This window comes from Neopelma chrysocephalum, unplaced genomic scaffold (genome assembly GCF_003984885.1).
Source record: "Neopelma chrysocephalum unplaced genomic scaffold, ASM398488v2 Primary Assembly neopelma1_382, whole genome shotgun sequence".
NCBI classification, from domain to species: Eukaryota; Metazoa; Chordata; class Aves; order Passeriformes; family Pipridae; genus Neopelma; species Neopelma chrysocephalum.
Window position 1 is genome coordinate 204,598 of NW_020898046.1, and position 24,464 is coordinate 229,061.

General features: G+C 37.1%; 1 protein-coding gene across 4 annotated transcripts in view; it reads right to left on the minus strand.

Annotated features, from left to right (window-relative positions):
- Positions 1-24,464, minus strand: part of RAP1GDS1 (Rap1 GTPase-GDP dissociation stimulator 1) — a 60,827-nt gene that overhangs the window by 7,201 nt on the left and 29,162 nt on the right. Inside the window, exons 1-9 of one of the 4 annotated variants that reach the window (XM_027706570.1) lie at positions 18,670-18,760; positions 14,012-14,078; positions 10,760-10,888; positions 8,237-8,362; positions 5,387-5,530; positions 4,986-5,117; positions 4,449-4,583; positions 2,757-2,882; positions 1,684-1,823 (exon numbers count right to left, since the gene is read on the minus strand). In XM_027706570.1, coding sequence (XP_027562371.1) covers positions 1,684-1,823; positions 2,757-2,882; positions 4,449-4,583; positions 4,986-5,117; positions 5,387-5,530; positions 8,237-8,362; positions 10,760-10,888; positions 14,012-14,078; positions 18,670-18,678 — 1,008 coding nt within the window. In that variant the 5' untranslated portion in view covers positions 18,679-18,760. Of the gene's footprint in view, positions 1-1,683; positions 1,824-2,756; positions 2,883-4,448; positions 4,584-4,985; positions 5,118-5,386; positions 5,531-8,236; positions 8,363-10,759; positions 10,889-12,278; positions 12,336-14,011; positions 14,079-18,669; positions 18,817-24,464 lie in introns of those variants that run through there. The other 3 variants (XM_027706569.1, XM_027706567.1, XM_027706568.1) reach the window with 3 other exon arrangements.

Genomic DNA, 24,464 nt, shown 5'->3' on the forward strand with positions numbered 1-24,464 from the left:
TTGCACCTAATGCTTTCACCATTTTATGTCCCAAAAATTGCAGCCTAATAACTCAAGAGTAACACATTTAAAACCGTTTTTTTCCCCTAAATGACATAATGTATGCAAGCAATTAAGTATTTATATATATATATATAAAATAATTATATATATATTATTTATATAGTGTACTTGCAATGATGTGTTTTATTATTTGTGATTTTCTGGTGGAACTCCAAAGTAGTTTTGAGACAATCTAGAAACTGCTAAGTCCTATTTGAATTGGTGTAGAATTTTGGCTATATAAGCCTTAAGAATCAATCAGCATCTCTGACATAAAAATTTTTTATTTTCTAGGTGAACATCACCCTTTAAAAGGCAAAACAGATGACAGCCAACAGGCTTGGTGCTAGTGTGGCTAAAATCAAAAGTATCTACTCCATTTTTTTAGAATGACTAAAACTAAACTACTGTTGCCTTTGTAAATATTACTCCAAATCCTTTAAAGTTAAAAGCCGAATTAAAATCTGACATGCTGTAAAGAACCATACAGTTGTACTCATATTCAAACCTAGAGGGCAGCAAAAGCTTAAAAAAACCCACCCCTTCAGCTCTGTTTTCTTCTTCCCGTCAAGTTTCGTCTATGAGTACATAAACCACACAAAAATTCACCTGTGACAATTCTGTTAACTTCTGTATTAATATCTATTTCAAGCCATCAGTAGTGTCTCCGTATTTAGAATTGAATTCTGTTTTCCTGTAGAGAATACCAATAAAATCTTGCATCTGTGGTGGCATTTGCCATTCCATGCATGCTGGGGATTGTGGGGGGTGGGTGTAGAAAAAATGAGAACTCAGAGAAATGAAACCTGATCAGTTTGAGAGGCTGAGCATAAAATGGAGAATGGGTATTTGAGAGAGGTAATATTAGAAACCAGGAAAGATTTAAATCCCTGTAAGGCCTGTTGACTTGTTCTTGGAGAGGCTCAGTATAGATCAGGCCCACACTATGTTTTTCACTTTGTAAATGCCATGCATGAATGAAGAGGTCACTGTTACAGTCCGAGTTCTCCAAATCACACCTGCTATTTAAGCTCAGTAATGCAGCCTGTGTTAATATCAGTGAACATGCTGAAGGAAGTCTGAGCCTGAAATAGCTTGTCTCCAGAGGAGATGCATTTGTCCCTTCTAAGGCTATGTTCTGCCTAATACTCTCCTGAACAAGGACGGTGGACTTGGACTGTTTAGGTAAAGGTATTTGACTGAAAGGTATTGAAGGTGACGGGATAGACAAATAAGTTTCTCTTAACATCATACCTTTAGCCACGTGCAAGCAAGCTTTTGTTAGAATTTGGGATAAATTATGATTTCTAATGATCCGTCAGAATCTTGTAACTCTGAAATATGCTATATGAAAAGCAGGGGGACGGACTATTTCTATATAAATATATAGCAAGTTCATAACAACTGAGCTCAATGATTCTTCACATATAACATCACTAAAACATGGAAAATATGGCATGCTGAACTGCTGCAGGATCCATTAAAAACAAAAATGAGTCAAGACTTGGGCAGGGGAGATGTAACACATGAATACCCAACCTGGCTCTCTAAAAGGATTGCATGCTGAAGGGTCGGCTACTGACAGCAAGTACAGAGTACCTCTTAGTTGTTACAAGCTGACCTTTTCCACCACTAACTTACTTTTGATTTGCTGTGTCGTATAAGTGCAGAAAGTAGTCTGTTGGACTCTCCCATCACACCTGCATGATCCTTGGCTTCACACCACTCCACCAATCGTTCCACCAGTTTTACATTTTTGCCCAGCTGTTCAGCTGCTTCTGCTACACGATTCCGGAGCCAACAACACAACAAAAAAGTTGTCACTTTTTTTAAGCAAGTGCTAGAAAAACAAGCTGAAAGTTACTAACTAGAAGGCGCTAGTAGAACTTCACTAGCTTGCACTACAACAGCAGAAGTCTAGGCTGCATTGAAGCAAGTAAAGCCAGTCAAAATGGAAACACCTTATCAGCCCAGTTAATGAAGCTTATGCATTGATTAAGAGCAGGGAAAATACAGGTGATGTCAGACCCCCAGGTTAGCTGTGAGCTAGCTCAAAAATTTAAAACCAGGAGGGACTGCTGCCACAAGGGAGCTCTGTCATCAGTTAGATTAGGTTTGATAGACTAAGTCATGTAAGTTTCTTCAATGAATTTCTGTTTCACATCTAATAGCTTTGCTAGAACTATAATGGATCTTTTGAAAAAATCTGCAGGACTGGGTCAAAAATACATATGCAGCTAATTTACCTCATTAACTACTTCTGTTTTTTAGCAGACTTCTGATTTTATAAATCCTCATCCTGGAATGAGCTGTTAACTCAAAGGTGCTTGTTCTTTTTGAAATTGCAGTCTATTAATTAATAGAGTATTAGCCTGTTCCAAAGAGCCAGGAAATGCGGTAAGTGAACAGCAAAACAGGAGTGGTTGCTTCAAGCACTCACGCCTCAATACATACTTGTGATGTGACAGTGTAAAGAAATTCAAAAGTAAATAAGCATTTGACACTTATTTGGAGGGTCCCTAGTAGTCAGCTTAGGAGTTCTGAAGAAAAAATCAACCCACATTCCTCTCCCTTTGCATATGCATTAGATTTATTCCAAGACGTCAGGAATAAAATTTTAAAAAATTCCTGCTTCTCTCTTTTAAGAATCTTGGCAGCATATCACAGACTGAACCAAAGAGAATCACTTAACACAGAGAACAGTTTATTTTTACCTTGTGCATCTATTAACATTCTTAATGTTCCCAGCAGCTTGAACTGAACAGGGGGCATCTCCGATCTGAGAAATTTCAATACAGCTTCTGCAACGCCAGCTGATAGCATCTTAGCCTTATTTACAACTGCATGAATAAAGAACAGGGATTGATCTCAAGAACGTTTCTGGAAGATAATTTATTTCCAAGATGGTCTTGAAGCAAATCTTCAGACATGGTTTGAAAAATAGGTTGTGAGCACAGACTTCAGGAACATGAGCGTGTGCTGGTGCTACCGCATTATGGAAAAATGTCACGGATCCTAAGGCACAGCTGTGAAATTAAGTGCTTTTTCCTAGCATGCACATCTAATTTTCAGTGTTCAGCCTGAACACAAACTTGGGCTAGACTTCTCCACTTGGTCTAGGAATGGCATCTTCCACAAAATGCATCAGGTAGAAGCCCAGGCTAATACTTGCACCCCAAATTATGAGGTAACTTCCCTGAGTCCCAACAATTCTCTTCTATTCCTCAGGCAAAGAAACTAAAGCATCTAATTAGCAGAATAGCCTCTTACCCAGTTCCAATACTTTATAAGAACAACACTGGCCTGACATGTCTGGAGTCTGTAGTCCGTTTATTGCCCCCTACCCTCCCTCAACCTCTCTTTTATGCCCTCCACTAGTCTACGCTCTCCACTTTCGCAGAGGTCTCTGAAATGTATTTAAGGTGCAAATCCTGCCCAACAGTGTACTTAAAAAAAAGCACTTATTTGATATTCAAAATAGTGTTTTAACAAGCAGCTTATCACTGAGGTCAGTCATTACTTGCTCATTTTTCTTTAACAATGTACAGGGAAGCTTATTTAGGTCTCTGGCAGACACCTTTGAGCACAGGCTACAGGGAAGCTGAGTGATGGAAGTGAGAAGAATGACTCACCTGAGAAAGGTAAGCAAACTGCATACCACTAAAGCAGGGTGGGTTTAGTTATGTATGCATGATCATTTCTAAAAAGTTACAGTTTGTCAAAACTGAAAATAGTAAAATAAGGTTAAATGGATAAAAGACTTATTTTTGGCTTGGCACAAGAGAGCATACCACAAGTATTACAGATTTGCTTTGTTTTTTATGTCCATGTCCCAATCAAAACTCATACAAATTAAGTTATTAAAAATGACAAAATTAGCATTCAGTTCACTGCCTACAAACAGTAACTAATTGCAATAGGCTGGCTATTCTAACAGTCTACCTCCAAATCTAATTTGGCAATTTTCAAAGTCTCAGGAAGTTACAGTAAGGTGCATTGTTCCAACAAAGTGGGCACTGTTCTCTGGTGGGGATCCTCAGCTGTGAGACAGATCCCAAAGGAAGCAACCAAAAAAATTCATAATGCAGTGCTCTGGACCAAAAGGTTTGAGAAATCATATCCAAGGCCTCCTCACCTTGCCTTTTACAAAGCTGCTCTTTTGTTGGTGAGAGATACTGTGGGATCAAAGGAGCAAAGGACAGTCACTAGGCCTGTGAGGTATTTTGAACTGCTTGTCACAACTGCTGTGCAACAGACACAAAAGCAATGATGGGGCAGAATGAAAAGCAGGAGTGTGATCTCCCTCTAGGACTGTCAGTCAGTTCTCCCACCCTCACTCCCTGGGGGGTGCAGTGGGAGAGCAGAATGTCACCTTTGGGTAGTTAGCAATGCAAAGAGAGGCTTACCAGGAATAGCCAGGTTTCTGAGCGCGCTCAGTGCAGCATGCTGCACAGTTACATTTCCATCCTCCACATGTCTGTCTAGCAGATCCATCAGCTTTTGAACTATGCCATTATCCACCATATGGATGCAGTTTCCGTCTGTGCGAGATGAGACAAGTCACTTGTGAATGGAAGATCATTACTAAGATTTTTACGATAATGTCTTACGAATGGAAGGGTTATTTCCTTCCTCCCTTCTAGATTTCATCGTTTAGAATTTGACCACCATCATCAACGGGAGCTGCAGTGCTCACAACAAACTTAGAAGAGTGATAGAAGAAACATTGAAGAAGGCAGAAATCCCCTATGCCCCTCTAAAAATGTAAAACAGTATTTTTAAAGTAGGCTTAATGCTTTTCAGGATTGTAAAGTATAAAACTACTGATGTTGCTGTATAAACACCAGCTTTACTGTGACACAGGTTTTGTTTGTAGCTGTACAGATACAGCATGATAGAAGGGCACACATAAATTTACATAAGCTATTATGGCATGTTCTTACCATTTCTGGCAAAATTTGCAATAGCCAGTGCTCCTGCAAGCTGTAGCTGATGACTATTGGAAGGAATCCATGAAAGCACTCTTTGGAACACACTGCCTTTTCCTCCTTCGAATAACTTCTGCATGGATTCATCTGGGGTAAAAAGCACAGATAGTCAGCAAACCAAAAAAGTGTTTGTTAGGGAAATTTCTCTTTATATTTGTGAGCTATGCTGGTTCCACTACAATTAATACAGTCCTGCAGTGGGATCAGGACAAAATCTGACCTGTTAAATGTTTGCCTGGTGGGTAGCAGGTCCTCTAAGTTATTTAGAAAATTAATGAATAGTGAAATTCGGCAGCCAAACAGCATTACAAATATCTGCTGTTGCTTTGCAGAAGACAGTGACAGCCCACACTTACCTCCAAGCAATAACAGAACCATAAGATCAGAAGCTGTTTTCAGCTCTGCAATATCATCCTCTTTGTCACTGTCCACAGTCTTCTGGACGATCTCAAGTAAGCACTCCACCAAGCCTGCTTCAACCAGCTGCAGTTTAATGACATCTGAAGAATAGCATGGATAATGGGAGTCAGAATCAGGATTTTAAATACATCTATCGCACACACACGCAGGACAGACTGTGAGAAGAAGTAGTGATGCCAGTGGTTTCACTGATGGCTCGTGTACATAAACCTGCAACTCCTTTATTTGAAATTCTTAGGGCCAACTTCTGTTATTACTCATCGAGCAGGCACTCCCTGGACTGCCTTTAGAGCACAACTATACACTGAAGCTCTATGGAGTCCTTCACTTCTCAAAAATGAGGATATTTCTCTACAGCAAACTTCTGGCATCTCAGTCACGACACAGCAGACTCATAAGGACTGTGCTGTGTTCATGCTTTCCAAAGACTTTGGACTATGCTGCAGAACAAACTTAGGGTTTCTTATTCTGTTTCATGTACTGAAGCACTACTGACTTCCCTGAGACAAATAAGTGTAAAATACAGAACTTTTTGATGAAATCTTAGACCAAGCAATTTCTTTTAGTTGAGACAATATTTTTGCCATTCATTGAAAGGGCTGCAGCAGGAGTACAGTGAGGCCAAATCCAAAAGGCTGGGTCTGGAGGGAAGTTTGTTGTCATTGAAGAAAAACTGGAAATTGATGAGGCAAACACATTTCTTAGTTATTACTAGAAACCAGGTTCAAGAAGGCAATAAATACGTTTTTCAGGTGGTGACATAGAACCTGGGAACAGTGTTTTATCTCCTGTTTCTACAACAACAAAATCTTTAACAGATACTTCCCTGTGAACCTGGAGCTGGGAATCTTCTCACATGCCTAAACTCCCTTTCTGTTAAGATGGAATGGCAGGTTGTCTGATGCTGTTATTAAGTCTTTTCACACATGAAAGTGATTCTGGTAGTTTTTGCATGCTGGTTTTGGAAAACACAGTCACAAAGCTCTGCAGAAGTGTGCAAAGAAATAGATTTCTCTCACCTTTCCGCATGAAATGATGTTTTAACAATAAGCTGTTTAACCCAAGTTAAAATATTTGTAAAGGCCAAAGCTTTGGAAATATTTTTTTCTTATAGTTTACAAGCCACAGATGGGAGAGGAAGTGTGTTCTACCTCTGGTGAAGGATGTGTCTGACTCTCAGTTTCCTGGTGTCAGTAGGCTTCTGGCCTGAGTGAAATTCATTGTTCCTCTAAGAGCAACTGACCTTCTCATGAACTTTGTTAGGGAATGCAAAATATCGAGTTGGGATTTTTTTAAGATAGGCACTTTTGCACTGAGGTGCTTTAAAAAATAAAGAATTCCCTTAGTTCCAGAATATCGGGTTGCAGATGTCTTGTGATTTGAAACTGAAATTGCTACACCAATGTGCTTAATTAACAACTAAATAAGAAACGAGCTTAAAACACTCCAACCACCAAAATCCAGACTCTGCAAATACTTAATTTAGATGTTTTTTCCTTCTGACCTATTGCTAATTGTCTGCAATCAAAAGCACCTAAATAGTACCAGCACAATGAACTCATTGAAGTATGCCTTGAATTTGCAGTGGAAATGCTCAGCTGACTACCTCGTACATGCAAGCACCTGAGTTATGGTCAGCAGCAGTGAACTTCTCAAATCTAACTGCAACTAAAAAACATAGTCTAAGAAAAATTAAGCATTCGAACTGAAATACGTCAAATATACAAAAAGTTCAACCCTATCCCATGTCAGTCCCTGAGAATGGAATAACTCAGAGCAACTTGCTAGTTATTATATAATAAATGAATATATTTTGGAAAAAATGTGCAGCTTTAGAACTGAAAAAAGGAATTTATTTCCCATACCACTTAAAAGTCAAAATAGCTTTTTAAATTAAAGCTTATCTTAATTTATACAATGTAAGACACACACACACAGAGTGTGTATGTACACAGAGTAGAATGAAACCTAAATCTTTAGAGTTTACAATTTTATCTAATAAGTTATTAAATTTAAACAAGCTTTAATGCTGAGATGGTTAAAACAAAGTTATAGAGCCATCAAATACTGTGATGTCTTCCATACTTAGAAGTGTTTCCCACTTCTGTCCAGCTCCATTTTCACTAAGGGCAGATGACAGATTGCACAAACCACCTTTGTACGACCCTTTGTTCCTTTGGGAGGAACATCCCAGAGGGGTCATCAGGTGTACATCACTTCCGGCTTGAGCAGTGAATGAAACTCCCAGAGGCCACCTGGAGCTACCACACTATATGCCACCAAACACCCAAATTAAATTCCTATGATCTCTTAACAAACATTAAATGGAGTGTCCATCTCTTAGCTCTGCAATTAACACGTCCCTAGCAAAAATAATGTCCATAGGAAATGGAACTGCTAGTGGCTCTGCGATTCCAGGAAATGATGTCATGGAGCTGCAAGGTCTATGCATGCTTGAGACAGCTTTTGCAGACAAATATTGTAAAGCTCTCTTAAAAAGCAGTTTTTGATATTCCCAGTGAGGGCACAGGGAAATAAAATATAACATAATCATAGAGTGAATCAGAGATGGAATTAGCATCAACAATTTGTTGGCTCCTGTCATACGCTCGACAAAAAAATGAAGACCTATTCACCGTGCGTGAAACTACCATCAGAAGGGTCAGCCATAGTGACTTCTGAACAAAGCAGCCAGTTACTCTGCATTTAGTCCCTGAAAGAGACAGCAATATACCAAAATACACCTAAGGGAAAGAGTGAAAGATAGTGCAAGAAAAAATTCTCACCATTTTCTGCCAGGGGAGCCAAAACTTCAAAAATCATCTCTTTTTTATCATGCTCTATTTGCTTCTTGAACAGTTTCACAAGCTCTTCAGCAATGTTTGTGTAGGCAAACTGCTCCTTACTTGACTCTGTGAAGCAAAAGGAAAAATTCAGTATGAAGTAAACAAACCACATCAAAAGGTAGGATTATTTCTTTTCTCTTTGTTACCAGGTTTATTTACTGGTAAGATGACTCTTTATTCACAATAAGATGACTAATAGTGCTCTTGACAGACAAGAACAATAGACTCGTGCTTGTCACAAAATGAAAAGATACATGTCTCACACTTTCAGATAAATGTGCTGACCTGAATTTATTATGATTAAGGCTGTAAAAACTATATAAATATATGATCAAGGCTGTTGGGGCTGGTTTTGCCCAACAAAATGTAAAGGTAGCTATAGAAACAGTAACAGTACAAAAATATATATTAAGTCTTTGATTTCCCTCATCTTAACAGGAAGAAGAGCAGGTTATATACCACATTTTCTATGGGAGAGATGAAGATTTGCACTCAGTGCTTTAATATTTATATGGTTTCACGATGTTGACATTTCTTTTGAAATCTGTGTGTGGCTGTTGCTGGGCCATCTCACCCTGCACAGAGAGCATAAAGCAGCTTTTACAGATGGATGGGCTTCCTACCAGCAGATTAGCCAGCAGATCTTCAAATGTACATTCAACAAAAGCATCTCTTATTCCACTGCCTGTATCATATTCCTCCTCTCTGGCAGTATTACAAGGGATGCAGGTGGTAGGGCTGGTGTTCTGCATTCTCCAGTTGCCACCTCCTGAGGGCCATCTGTAGTTAGAAAATCTTCCAGCACCTTTGCTATTGCTCTGATCGATGGCTAGGGATTATTTTAATGTAGAACTGACCCCAAGGACTTGGGAAAAGCATGAACTGAAGACTTAGACTCTTTTGTGCATGTTCCATTATTGTTTTTTCTCACTATGCACAGTTGCACAGCATATTCTAAGTGGATTTTTGATTTTTCCAGTATTTTTAAAAGGAGATTCATCACTCTCTTTATTGGTTTGTGCCCTGCTTTACAGAGAATAAGAGTCATTTAATGCCTTCCAAGGGATCTGTGTAATGCAGTTGACTCTTAAGTGATGCAAAATGGTAACTCCGCCAAAAAATTGCCTGAAGTTACAAGGCAAAAATAAAATAATACAATTACAATGTGATTGACTAAACTATTGCTTAAGGGAGATTAAAGTATTACAAACTAAATTAATTTGGTGCCAATCCTAAAGAATGAGGACCTTTTCATCATATAACAGGAAAGGAAGCAGCTATTGTTAAGCTTCTTTCCCATGGTTCTTGTTCCTCAACAGGACAGAGGCTGGATCTTTCCAAAGAGGGAAAGGCAATGTAGTTCTCCATGAGGCTACCATTTCTTGTATTTAATATCCTTATGGTTTTAGTTGCATCTAAGCACTAGAATTTTCAGTGTATGACTCTTATTATACTTTCTGTTGTGCAGACACAGTACACAGTGCCCATCTTGAAGACCTGTCATCTATTAACTTCTTTAGTGCTACTTTGATGGATCTTTCTGTTGTTGAGTTGTTAAGAGGAGTTGTCTACTGTAAGTGAAGGTATCGTGTACGATCAGACCACTAGATATGATGTTCTTTCTGGCCTTGGAATCTATGAACTCAGGCCACCAAACACTACAAACTCAGAGATATATTTTTCATATTTTGAACTGCTGAATGTTCTCAGAAAAACAGGATGATATCATAACTGCTATATTATTTTACTGCAGTGCAAAAAAACTCATAAGACTAAAATTTCACTGAATAGGTTAGCAAAAGAATAGCAATGTAAAACACAAGTGATAATAAAACACAGGCTGTAACAACCTGTTGATTTACACTTGATCGAATTCCAATGAAAACTAATCCAGTTACAAAGACATTGGATCAAAGCAGGGCTACAAACTTCAATTTAAATGAAGTTGTAACTAAAACTGCTAAAGTAACATCTATTCATGATTTACACATGGAAGCATTTAGACTAGAACATGTTAAAACTCTTCACCTAAAAGAATATTGTATAGGCAGATTAATGAACTGTGCCTGTCTCAGTTTCATTCAGAGATTTTCATGAGTCAAAGTTAATCCTGATAAAACTTTGTCGACCAACACCAGGATACAATATTTATATTATTAATAAATAATTCACAGTAAGTAGCAGTGCTATGGAAATACTGTTTGGATGATTTAAAACATGTTTAGTTGCGCTGAAGAACATTAACATAAAACATAAGATTGTATTAAGCACCCAAATAAATTTCAGTTACTGAAGGTGAAAAAAAAAGACAATTATAGACTCTACGGAAAATAAGCAGGAACTGCTTGTCTATTATTATAGACTGTACCAAAAGGAATGGAACAAGCATCAGGGCAAAGCTTTTGTTAGTCTTTAACTAAGACTTAACTGGATGTGAATTTGAGATTAATATCATGGACTTACCGAGTTCTGCTAAATTGCCAAATGCAACAAGGCACATTTCTGTCAGAGCTGCATTTTGGCAATGAATACCCAACAATTTCACTAACGTAGGAATAACACCCATATTGATAAGCTGTGACTGCAACGTATCTACATAAAAAGAAAGTACAAGAGTGAGTTAGCATTTCTGTTCGTAGTACCATTCCTTTAACCAAAAAAGCATTTTTCACACAAAGCAACTTCTAGGCTAAGCAGCATTTAAATGTCTGTCTCCTCTACTCTGCTACACTATCAGGTCCAGAGTTGAGATATGGACTCATAATTCTCCTTGTCCCTGGCAATGGGATGTATTCCCAGAAATATTCCTTCCTGATCTGGTCATAGGGTATAGTGAGTTATGCAGCTACTGACAATTTTGTGGTTATCAGGTTCTTAATACATGTCAGGTTTGATTCTGGGCTCACTGAGACGAGCCGGCTGAAATCAACCTAAACTAGGTCAGTGAAATAGTTATTTATCTGAGAACTTTTTCTACATACTCTTTTTATTATTAAAGATCAAAACCGGAAAATTAAAATTAGGATGAATATAAACTGGCACTGAAATAAACACGAAAAGTTTTATAAACACAGGAAGTCACAATGTAGATTATGAGGAGCTTGAGAAAAAAGAAAGTTTAATAAAGACAAAAAATGGAAGGTTTAAGAAAAGTCCTTAGAAGCCATTCTGATAATTTCTTGCATAGGATGAAAGTTTATAGTATTTACAAGTAAGAAAGTTATTGCTCCTAGATGTCTGCAAATAGAAAGATGCTTTGATGGTTAGGCAGAAACATGATTGTTTTGAAAGATTATTTATAACGATATTTTCTCTTACACATTTTACCTATAACATAGCAAAGAAGAAAAACATTGTTTTACAGCTGAATAGAATGAAGCAGACTTAAATAAACACACCAGATGTTGTTTAGCAATTTTCCTAAGCATCTTTTTTCCTTTGTTTCCAAGCACTTTGACTATGTTTAAATGTTACAGACCCAAAAGACAAAGATCCAAAGCCCAGTGAAGTCAAGAGAATTGTATTACTTCATTTAGCTTTGGGTCAAGCCCTACAGGGGACTTCTGGGTTTTTTTTTGCGTTTGGGGTTTTTTTGTTGTTTTCCTTTTTAAGGAATTCATTCTAGGCAACTGAAATCAGTTGGAGGTTTTATATCTGTGGGATCACAGCCATAAAAAATTGCAGATTTTTACAGGGAGATAAAAACATATTACATCTTCAGTTTAGCAAGTTTAGTACCATCTCATGCTCTCAAAAAGCTCTTTGCCCTCAAAATTCTGCCAAATGTGTTTGAAATTTTCATATAATAAAAATTATGAAAATATTCCAGAATATTTAGCTCATTTTTATTAAGCATAAAAGACTTTTATAATAATTATCAATTTGGCACACTAAGTAAGTAAAAGCCATGGTTATTACAGGTTAGTGGGGATGAGCAGGAATCCTTATGGCTTGACATCTTTAATAAAACTGTATTACTTACCAGTAACTGAATTTCCTTTTTTGGGGAGAGGGATTATCTCTTCCACAGATTCATGATCTTTAGTGAAATTTATGAGAACGCCATGTCAGACACCAAAGAGCTGTTGAAGTTGTCAAATTTCAGGTAAGTACAAATTGTACTAGCGCATGCATTGAATGCCATTTTACCTCTGGCAGATGTGTGAGTCACTACTACACCCTCCTACTTCAATCCAAACTGACTGTAAAAATCTGTCTCTGAATAGGAAAATTGGAGCAGGGGGAGATGGTTCTGTGGAGAAAATTATTGTGTAGGAGAACTCAAGTTACTGGTAAATAATCTGGTTTTGTCCTTGTTTTGTGATTGTCCCCTGCAGACACTTAAAAATTCTGAAGGAAAACTGGTAGTCATGGAGAGTGGGAGAACAAAGACACAAACCACAAATGCCATAGAACATTATGTGGAAAGAAATTGCTTTGTTACTAGACTATACCTTTAGTCACTCTAAAAATCACTTTATCCAACTGTAATGGACAAAGAATGAACTCTATGGACTTCATTCTGACATCAGAAGCATAAACTCTCAATTTTGAGGAGGGTTTTTTTTTTCTGCTGTCTTTCTTAATACAAAATATATAAAAAGCATGGAGGAAAAGATGAGTGGAAAAAGGGAAACCACATCCATCTTTGAAAGGAAACAGGAATCTTTAGAGCCAAACAAAAGGGTATAATATTGGTCAAGAAAGCACGGAGTGCACTGACTAAAGGGCCTCTAGAATTTCCAAGTAAGAAAAAAAGGAAAAAAAACCCATATACTAAGAAAGGACAATTGTACTGAGTCAAAAGTCAGGTATTATAGACTTATAGACTCCATACCAGTCACATTTCCCTGGAGTAGAAGGATGACACCTGAGTACAGGAATTGTCTCCAGTGGTAAGAATGGCATTACAAGAATTGTCAATAGGGTAACCATTGCCTTAACAGCAGTAAGCAAAAGGATAAATTTTCTCTTTTGACGAAGACAGGACAACCCCATGAGTCACAAAGCTGCATAGGAGGTGAGATCTTTGAAAATAAAAGGCTGCCAGCAGCTATTTGCAATGTTTATACTTAAGCTTGGGCTTGCCATACAAATTCTGGACTTGACATTTACATCTGTCATTACCACCAGTAGGAGGTTCTTTCTCTAGCAAAGTCTATTAAGCAGTTCAAGAGAAAAGTATTAGGCATCTCACAGGTATTGAGACCTACAGCACTTTTTAGTTCAGAGAAATTAAAAGCATCTAAGTGGTTCAGTCTTAGCTGAAAAGACTGCCAGCAGTTCTGTATCTGTCTGAGGAAAGACCTCAGACTGGGTAACTTGGATTAACTGCGTATCTTGGCCTTTCACTGCAGGAAGTGTTAATGCCCTACTAGAGCAGGAGACAAATTCAGGGGACACATGCATCCATCCTACAAGCAGTTGCCTGACACAGGACTAAAGCAAGCCATGAAGCCAGGCAACATCGTGTCTCAGGATGAAACAGCTTCCTAAGCAGAACTTTATGCACAGTGAGCAGGAAGCATGAAAAACTGAATGCCTCTTCTGAACTTATGACTCAAAGCCACATTTTACACTGCTATCACATGTTGCACTAGTAAAATGCCTCTGTGTTCTTTTGGGGTGAAAAGCACTGACAGTGATGCTGTACAGATGCATATACAGGTATATAAAAGGCAATCAATACATGCGCCAGCACAAAGAATTACCTACCTAAAACTTGAATTTCAATGGCTCCATGTCCTTCGGTGACACACATGGAAACTCCAAAGAGTAAGATCTGGGGAGAATATCCCAAATTGAGAACTTTATTGGGGGTATTTTTGTTTAAAACTCTGATTTAGGCTAGTTCATGATTTTGAAAAGAATTTCAGAAAATACTCATCATTTGTGTCCCATAAGCAACTGTGATTATAATGCTGAAGGAATTTGTACAAATTGGTGGCATGATTTCATACCCTAGAGAAACGTGCTTGCAATCCCCACAGCTATATTAAATCATCACATAACATAAAAGTGATTGTATTGATTATCTCACTATCATAAGGAACATACTTTTTATCTGCTTTTACATACTTTAGGCTACTTTGCATTTAAATATATTTAAGTCTTGAAAGCATGCTAGACATCTTTAGCTGTGATGTAAATGAAACAAAAACCACGGCAAGCATGAAAATTAGCAAAGGTAAATCTTAGGAGGAAGCATTATTGAAATATTGCTTTTAGACTATAGTAATGGTGCCATAAATCTCCCTTCCATTTCTTGTGTATTTACATAATTTCTGCAGATGGTCACAGTGCACATCAGTCCCCAACATTAATTCCAGTTGCTAAGAGTTTTGTGAGAATCAGAAAGGCTTGGCAGTTGTATGATTTAACATCGGGATGTCACTTTTTACAAAGGCACCGAAGGAAAGAGAACCTTGACAGACTGAAATTTAATATGAAATGAAATGGTGAAGGAATCTATAAACATAATTATTTTTATCTACTATATGCCCATATGTATAAATGTATGTATACTTTCACACATGCATACTGTATCCAGCTAACTACTGATCTCCAATGTGACTACCTAATAAGCCAATTGGCCTAGTTCTTGCATAACTTCTGTATTTCTTTAAAAAGGCTTTCATGGTTTGTTTTAGAGATCTCAAGAGACAATTAGTTACCTTACAGACTGATCCCATTAACTTGCAAATAGTCTTGGCTCACAGGATTATGAGATCTGCAGAATAACTACTCATGTTTCTAACTCAAGTAAAAGAGTGTTTGCATATGATTATTAGTTTTATTAGATTAGTTATTAGTTTTTCTCTCTTTATCCAAGCCCGCTTTGCTTCTTGCTCTTAAGCAGATTCATAGCTACACAGAGACTAATAATGGAAAGCAGGAATGAACTATTTGTGTCTGATTGAATTTGCGTAGTAAAATACGATTATGACAAGAGGGTCAAGATAACCTGAGCAGAAGGCATAGGGATGTTTTCCATAAGAAAAAACCCCTCTGATTTCTAGCAATGCAATTAAATATCAACACTTTCTTTTCAGCTTGAAAGAACTGCAAGAGATGCCAAAGCTGAGTTTGTCCTCTTAACTCTGTACTTACTAATGAAATAAGATACCAAGGAAGCAAAGAAAGAATTGAGAGATAGTAGGCAAAAATAATTCCTGAACACAAGCAGATGACACAAGAACCTTGTAAAAAGAATCTTAGTTTTAAAGCTTAGATAACAGCGTTATAAATGGAGTTACAACTGCAAGCAGAGTGTCCAGAATCAGGATGAGACACAAGTATGCTCCATTAATTTGCTCTGTTTGGAAAAAGAAAATCTTACTTGTAGATGCTCTTCAGTTGCCTTTTTTATATAACTCAGTGTGATAAATCCCTGAAAGTACTCAAGAATGAGTCTCTCATATTAAAAAAATATGAGGTAGTTGATAGTTACTACTAATAAAGCAGTAGCTATTGGAAAAAGGCAATTGGTTGACTGGGAATGACAAACTGTTTAGAATCAAATAAAACAATTTATATACTCTTTGCTCATAAAATGCTAATAATTGGAAAATATTACGGTGTTCACAGATAATTAGATGCAACTAAGAGCCAACTCTGCTGTAATGGTCCTTGTCTAGATAGCTAGTGCAACTTAAAAGAGTGCAAGTCATTAAGAGCAGTAAAGAAATCTTCAAAGTCCCCACCTGTGATTTTGTAACATAGCATGCTAAGCTGGAAAAGATTACAGAAACATGAAAAAAGAAGGTAGAAGTGCTATTTCAAAGACTGGAACACCTCCCTCCTTACCTAATATTTTTCCTTTTATTTTTGTCCAATTGGTTTCCATAACTACAAAGAACGTGATTCTAGGCTGCAATCCCATACTGCTCATCCTTCAGCAAAACCAATGCAGTGTTTATCTTCTTCGTAAGTAACTGGGACCAAACCTTTGCAAGTAAATCCTGAAAATGATATTCACTAATCTGTGACCACAATTAACTGTCAGGGCAATCTCAGTTTTGATGTTTAACAGATCAGTAAAGAACTGCATTTAGTCAGAATATTATCCACTTGATGCTGCAATGCATGGAAGTAAGTGGTTATCTCAGGCTTCTAGCTGACATTGACTGCTGTCCTGAAAATTTATGATGGTCCACAAGTGATATTTTTATCAGTTCACAACTATGGTCCAATTGTACTTGTGGTTCTTAAAAAAAATTGGAAAGACAGGTCAACTATGCATTTCTCCATTCACATGCTACAGGTATGGTCACTGAATTTTCTTCTAAAAATTTAGTCCTCTAAATCCTTTTTCTCCTCTTTTTCTTAATTTTTTTTTGTTTAATATTGATTTGGCATATTATTTGGGGTTCAATTCAGTGGTTGCCCCAGTCAATGAGCAAATTTTACACAGCATACCCACGGGTGCTGGGCCAAACACGAGCTGGGTTCCCACCAAAAGGGACCCTTCGTCATGGAGACCACCAAGTATGTGGGGTAGGGTGAAGGTTTGGTAAGCCCCCAGCACTCCTCCCTGATGTGGTGGCAGAACAGGGGGGTGGTGTGCACCCAAATCCAAGAGCTGGGAATACTCCTGCATTTATCACTTCTGACATTGGCTTCAGCAGCTCTTGTGAATATTGTGTCAGTGTGTGAGATGAAAGATGTTCTTTAGCAGAGAGGAGAGCAGCTAGTGAATCCTCCTAGTTGTCACTGAACTACACAACTGCTTTACTGATTGCATCAGAATAAGCTATCTAACTAGATGGAATGAGTCATTTATTCAATGTTCATAACAGTTAAGCTCTTCAGAAGCTGCTTGTTTGGGAGATTTATCTCATAATTAGTTTTCCTAGGGAAGATCTGCTGGGAGCTTGGTCACTGAAGCAAAACTGATAACAGTATCTCTACACATCGCTTTTGGACTCGTCTGTCTTGAGCTACCAAGTATACTGTATGCTCATTAGTCTTAATTAATACACAGGATTCCAGTAGCTTAAAGGTGAGAATATCTATTTGTTCCAAATATTTTGACAAAGAAAACACGGACTTAACGCTATGATATGTAATAAATGTGACACTCATGCAAGCAAAATAGCTCCTGAAGACTATATGAAATAAAGGAACTAGAAAGTTGCTCTCTAGAGAAGATGGAAGAAGTACTGGAAACAAGAATTCTTAGATAATACAAATAAAAGAGGAGGAAAAAAAAGAACAAGAGAAAGAGGTGAGACATACAACAGTTGTATTTGGAGCTGAATGAGTAACAGTAAGAGATGAGATCTCCACAGAGATGGCACAGAAAACACACATGGAAATTATGCTAGAAGAGATGATAAAGCAGATTAAAAATGTATACAGTAAAACCATTCTGAAAACTAGAAGAGTTTTAGGAACACAGGATTGGAAAGTGAGTAACAGGAAGTTACAGCAAATTATATCTTTCAGGAAATGGTGAGTACCTAATAAAGAAGATATTTCTTCCTAAGATAAAGCACTGCAATTCATGAAATGGGCATGACTGAAGAAACAAAGTGATTACTAACTACATTTGCAATCTGTGCCATCGCAAGTCAAGAGAGCAGCCCTATTTAGCCTTCCTCATCCCACATTTCTTCAAATTTTGAAAGCTTGAAACTGTGTGAACACTATAAATACGCTTTGGCATATTAACATACTTGTGTGCAGAAACAAACTAGGTACTAGTTTGTACAATTAATGTAGAATGCTATTTTTTGTTACTCTCAGTGGTCAAGGGTTTCTCACTTAAGATACTATCTTGGTTTTTGCCCCAGCCCCTAAGCATCTCCAATTAACAGGATAAAGAACATAAAAATTTGTAGACACAGAACAGTGTTGACCATACCCATAAATGATTCCCCATTTAACTCAGAAGAACATAACATGTTTTATTTACATTTCACAAGGAGAAAAATTATTAATTGTTTGGCATACATACCCCCAAATCATTAACATCACTGCATGTCTGCAACAAATTAGTCTTATTTGATACTAAATGAAAAAGAGAGGACTGAATGTAGCCTTCTAATTAACTTCTGTAATCTGTTTTTTTCCTAAGGTGTACGATACATCTTCATGCAGTGCTTTTAAAAGAAGTAAATTCTAGATGTTGATCTTAAAACTTTATACAATATGCTATATGGAATTGTGTCAGGAATATATCTAGTTTTTTTGGGGAACATAATTTTACTGAAACAGAAAACTGTATATGTGAACTGAGGTCCTTCATCTTTTCAGAACAGCTTAGTGTTAGTATCCACAATGTAAACCTACAGATGACTTTAACTTTTTATCTTTTTTTTGTTGGAGTTGTTCTCCTGGTAGACAGAAAGCAAATTTTCGGTGTTGTTTACCATTCTCATTGCTATAGTTCATCAGCATGCCACAAAAGACAGTCAAGAGCTTCTCACTGGCTGGATCTGTTTTACTGCACAGTGACCTTAAATGGTCTACTACAATATGTGCACCACCTGCATGGTCAACTGCGTTCCTGCCCTCATCTGTAAAACAAAGAGTTACATTAAAAAAAAATGAAACCAAAGCCGTCGAATCCCAAACATAACAGTAATTATACAAAATGAAGTTTTTAAACAGAGTGAAGTCATTCTTCCAGTGTCGTCAAATTCATCTACAGAGATGCTTGAGGGCCACCTTTTAGTGCAACAGAGCTAGGAAAGTGAAAACACCTACAACAAAAGGGATTAACCACCTGGCACTAATACCTTTGTAAAGAAGTTCAGTGTTTGCGGCAGAGCTGCTGGAGCTGATAAATAAAATTCTGAAGATACATTCAGTTTAGCCAGAGGGAGGTTCTGGGCACTTCACAAAGCTTAGTCCATATACAGGTAAATTACTCTTACCATTATGCAACTTGAGAAATTGAAATACAGAAAATAAATTGCTTGAGTTACTTAAAAACAAAATGGGGAATAAAAAGGACAAAGCAGACAGAGGTACTAATTCACAGTGACGAACTCTGTTCATGCACTCACTCTGCCACACAGCATGTTCTTTGTGCTTCTATAGCTGAAATTTAATAACACTATCAGATTCTTTTTGTATGGCTAAAAGAAAAATTTGCTCTACATCTATAAAAGGCTACAATGTTCTAAAGTGTTGTAAATAACACATCATAATCTTTGTATGGAACTCTTCCTATATAAAAAATCAGAATTTGATGTAACAATTGCCTTCTATTACATTAATCATCGATACTGCTTTCTTTCCCAGCAGGCAATCAGCAATACTCAACAGTCAATAACCTAAATTCCAGGGTTTTCAAAAGAAAAGATATTTCCATATGAGCTACAGTTGGAATCAACTGGAAAATCCGGGTGAAAACAAAACCTTGTTTGGAAAAAGCAACAAAGCAAAAGTTTTTGCGAAATAAGAAAAAAAACCAACCCTCTCCCCAATTTCTTAATGGTCCCAAAGCAAATCTCCTCTTTTCCTTGTTATTCACCACTCTACCATCACTCCTCTCTCCCCCCATCATATGTGGAGGCCAAGCTACCAAATTTTCAACATTCTGCAATGTACTCAGCATGAAAACCAAGGCTGGGCACATCTATAATATGATCTTCCACTATAAAGTGTTCCAGAACTCTGCAAAAAGAAGTTTTTAAATCTTCCAGTTCTTGTTTATATTATTGATGAGGTATACATACCCCTTATACTAGATATAAAAGCCAGGATTATAAGTATTGTATATAGGAACTGCAGATAATTTGCTGAGTGGAGTCGAAGATTAATTCTTGGTGGATCTTAACTATTAGGATTATTTCCAAAGTGATAAGTGTTTTGCAGAATAACTGAGATATATGCAACAGAGCAAAAACATCACTGCCACGACTGTTTCCACCTTGGACAGGATCAGGTTATCAGAAGACTGTGTTTTGCTGCAAGCATGAATACTCCATATTGAAAAAGGAGATAGTCATCTATTTACACTCAAATTCAAGGTAAGATTCTGTGTCAAGGAAGGACTATAAAAAAAGGATAAATATGAAATAAACCTCTCACATATTTGACGTTATAACAAACATAGCCATACTGCTGAAATGAAACAAGTCCTAAATCAAAATATAGTGAAATGATATAGTTACGTGTTCAGATTCAGTGTTTACATTTACCAAATCAGCAGAGAATAAAATCAAATTCGGTTGGAATATTACAGCATTCTGCTTTATGTATCCTCTTCTGGTATTTTTTATTACAAAAGTAATGCAAATACATGATTTTGTATTTGACTCACCTGTTTTGTGAGTTAAAACAAGTATGCAAAATGAAACTGAATCACTGACTTGGGATCTGATGGGCTGAATGTGGTCCTCAAATTACTATAATGCAATTAAAATCAACAAACTAAAACCATAATAAAGATTAGCTTCAGATAAGGATCACATCTCAAGCTTGTTCCTGTGTCATGATACAGAACTACATGTAAAATGTGTAAGTGAAGAATAATGTAGAAGTAGAGTCAGGTGAGGGTTTGGAAGCAAGGGTTAAAAAAACAAAAAAAGGTTACAAGCCAAGTTCCTTACCTGGATGGAATTTGGCAGAACTCCACTGAAAATGATTGTCTGGTAATACTTTAAAACAAATTAAAATCTAAGTCATATATCCTTTAACTTCCATTTTCTCTGGTTTGCGAAATAAGTTACATATTAAAAACTGGTGTTAAGTCTCTCAATTCAAATACATGACAAAATTTGTATCAACACAATATTTTTGTTAGGTAACTAGATAGTCAGCTTCCACTGTAGAGTGAGCAAAAATTAAGCAGAAAGAGACAGAAACAAATCTCACTCCAAGAAATGTCTCTGTCTCTATGGTATATTCAAAAAGTTAAGTACAAATGAACTTCAGGATCCCTTCCAAGAAGGTGGCAGGCTGTAAGTGCCAGACTTTGACAGGACTACATAGGCTGGTAGACTTGTAAAAGAGATGCCTTAATTGAGTTTGTTGCTCTATCTCTTTCCCATGCTAGAGCTCACCTTGCATGGCTGCTTCTCTGCCCTAAGCAGCTGAGTGAAGAACAGACCTGGGCTAGGGCTATAATTAGGATGTCCTGGTGCTGCCTTCTTTGCCCAAGAGGATTAACTCAGCTCATTAGTGCAGGGCCACAAAGAATCCTGCACCAGATGTAGGAGGAACATTCTGAAGGTCCTGACTACCCACTGCAAGCACTGCTAAGACACCCCACTGCATCCACAGGCAAAAAGCTACTTCTGACTCAGAATGCTTCGTGCACGTATTGCCAACTTACTTCTCACTACTCCGTTGCTAAGAAACAGATCTTGCACACAAGAATACTCATCAAAGTCCAAATCATTTACAGTCAAAACAAGCCCACAGCATGTTGCCGTGTCTTGTTCTCAATCCAACTATTACCTTGCAGTTCAGCAGCTCTATGAACTCCCACACTTAACGTGCTTCCAGCCTCCCAGAAGCTGTGTTGAATTTTTTTCCTGTGACCTTTTTAAATAAACATTTGCTATTCCTAAGAGAACACTGATTGAACAGTTTAATGAGAGCGTTCACATTTCTGCTTAAAAATGCTTCACTACAGCCCACAAAGGGCAATGCTGTTGTATAGCTTTTTTTTAAAAGTATATGTAATACTGTCTAAAGATGCCAGAATGACAACAACCCAAGAGATCAGAGATATTTTTTTTCCCCTGTAAAATGTACAGTAAGATTTATTACAGAATGAGCTATTACTTCCACAATGTTCTTTAGCCCAATTCAATACAACCGTCTCTAAGAATTAGTACAGTCTCTTTTCTCTATCCTGAGTTGCTGGAAGGAGTTTTATGCAAAATGGGGTTTTAATGTGGATTATCAAATTACTGCAACTGCTCACCTTCCTTCTATGAACAGTCTTGTCAAATTATCCCATAGCTCAGCCATGCCTGCTCCAATGGATGCCCAAGTCAACAACCAAATTTTTTTTAGTGTGTATGATTGCTAGAACTTTAAAATGCAGCACTTAAAGTAGTTTCAATTTGCTTTTCCCAAGATGTATTTGCATAATTTCCCCTTGAGTTTTTATCCCTAGTTCACTAAGCCCTAAAACAAATCACTGTCATAAAATGTTAACAAGAAAAAATAATTAAACTGACAGCTTAAAGAACGAAAACAATGTAAAGCATAACTATATATTGCCAGTGAGTTATTTCTAAACTACATGCATTTTGATTTTTGTCCTCATTGAAAGCTTATTATTTCTGGACATATAGCTAAATCAGGAAAAAGGGCTGTGCCACAGTATAGGCAGATATTGGAAAATATTTAGGCTTAAAAAAAATACCCATTTCTCAAATAATCAGCTAGAAAACTATTTGACAGCATTTCTTAAAAATGATCTTTTAGGCTTGAAGTATACGATTTGAAATGTTCTGATTTTGTCTTGCAACTGGAAACCTGAATTCTTCTTTCCCCAATTCACGGTCTGCAAAAGTTTATTGGTGTAAACAGCTGCATGGTATAAATGGTGGACCTCAGTGAGAGAAAGGATCATTTGTATGATCAAGGTCCCTGATTTGTATAAACCAAGCTGCCAAGACAGCAACTTTTGGTGACATGGTAAAAATAGTATTTATTTTAAAATTCTTTTTACTCTGCAATTGGCTCATTATTTAAGTGACATACTGCCATTTTATTTTAATTACTACATCTTTTTGCATTTGGCTACAATCCTGCATTTTTTCTGACCAAAATATTGCTTAGTCCTGTAGTAAGTTTATCTTAAAATGTTGGCAGCTATCCTTAACCCTAAGGGTAAGCACTGAGGGTACTGTCTCATAAGCTATTCCTTTAGAATAACTGCTAAAATAATAAATATGTAATCAGTAAACTAGAAATGCTATAGCAGAATGTTGTCTTTCAATATAGTCTCTTCAAGGATTGAAAATAGGTAGCGTTGATCTTTTCGGATAAAACTGTTGCCAGCAATTTTGTTGGGTAATGACAACTCATGCAGCAGCATACTGGCCCTCTTATGCAACTAGCTCATTCTAACAAACAAATACAAATTTTAAATGTTGTATCCAAACAGAGATGTAGGGGTGTTTTTGGTAGACTCCTCATAGTATGTTCAATGTGTGGACCACAGGATATCAATGCCAACAAGCCCTAATCTCTTTCATGATTTCTTTTGTCTACAGAGTCAGGAGTTTGGCAGAACATTTGAAAGGAAAGGTAAATGTGCCAGTACTGCAATCTCCCTAATGTTATGCTGAGGCAGCAGTCAAATGCAAACCAGATTCTACTCTACAATTTAATTTCAATAAAATGTGCTTATTTGTCATATTCCTCTTATGTCAGATAAATACATGAAAAATCATATGTTTCTGATTTCAGACAAAAGAACAGTGATGAGTTTACTGTTCAAGACTTCAATACTTCATTTCCAGTCAAATTCTACTAGTGGACCTGAGATTTCAATATAGCAGAAGAAATGTTTTTATCAACAATGAGGCATCCAATACTACTAGTCTGAGTATTGGCAAATTATTTGTTCTGGATTCAAACGATACTTCAGAATGTAATTAAAATGTAGTAATTACCACTACTGAATTTATTTGAAATTACAGAAGCCAACTAGTATGAGAATGTTCTACTTAGATATACAAAACTCAGATAAAGGCCCTCAGAACTGAATTTAGCAGTTCCCCTTGCCTTCCTTTTCATGTGCAATATACTTACAGCAGACTCTTCAGGTGATTTTATAACTCTATGAATCTCCACAGTAATTCCACTGCAGTCAAACAAATTACTCTAGGTTTATGAGAGCATAAGTCAGAGCTGAAGCCTGCCTAAGTCAGAGCCAGCCTATGCTTATTATTTCATACAGCATGAAATAAATCATGGAATCCAATTATACACTAAAACAGCAGGCAGTTTTTCTATACCGGTAAATAGGCATTTATAGCATCTCATGCTATTAACAGAATAAATCTGCACACCACAATTAATTTAGAATTCTTACTCCCAGGCCTACAGTGAAATGTTGTCTTTTAGTTTCAAACTATCCAAGAGCAAGGGTGAGAAGTGAGTGTGGCATGGTCACAGTCTGGTGCAGAACAGGGGTGTGCTGCTGACTGCTGCTGAAAGGAGCTTGGCAAGAGGCTTAGACTGGTGTTGT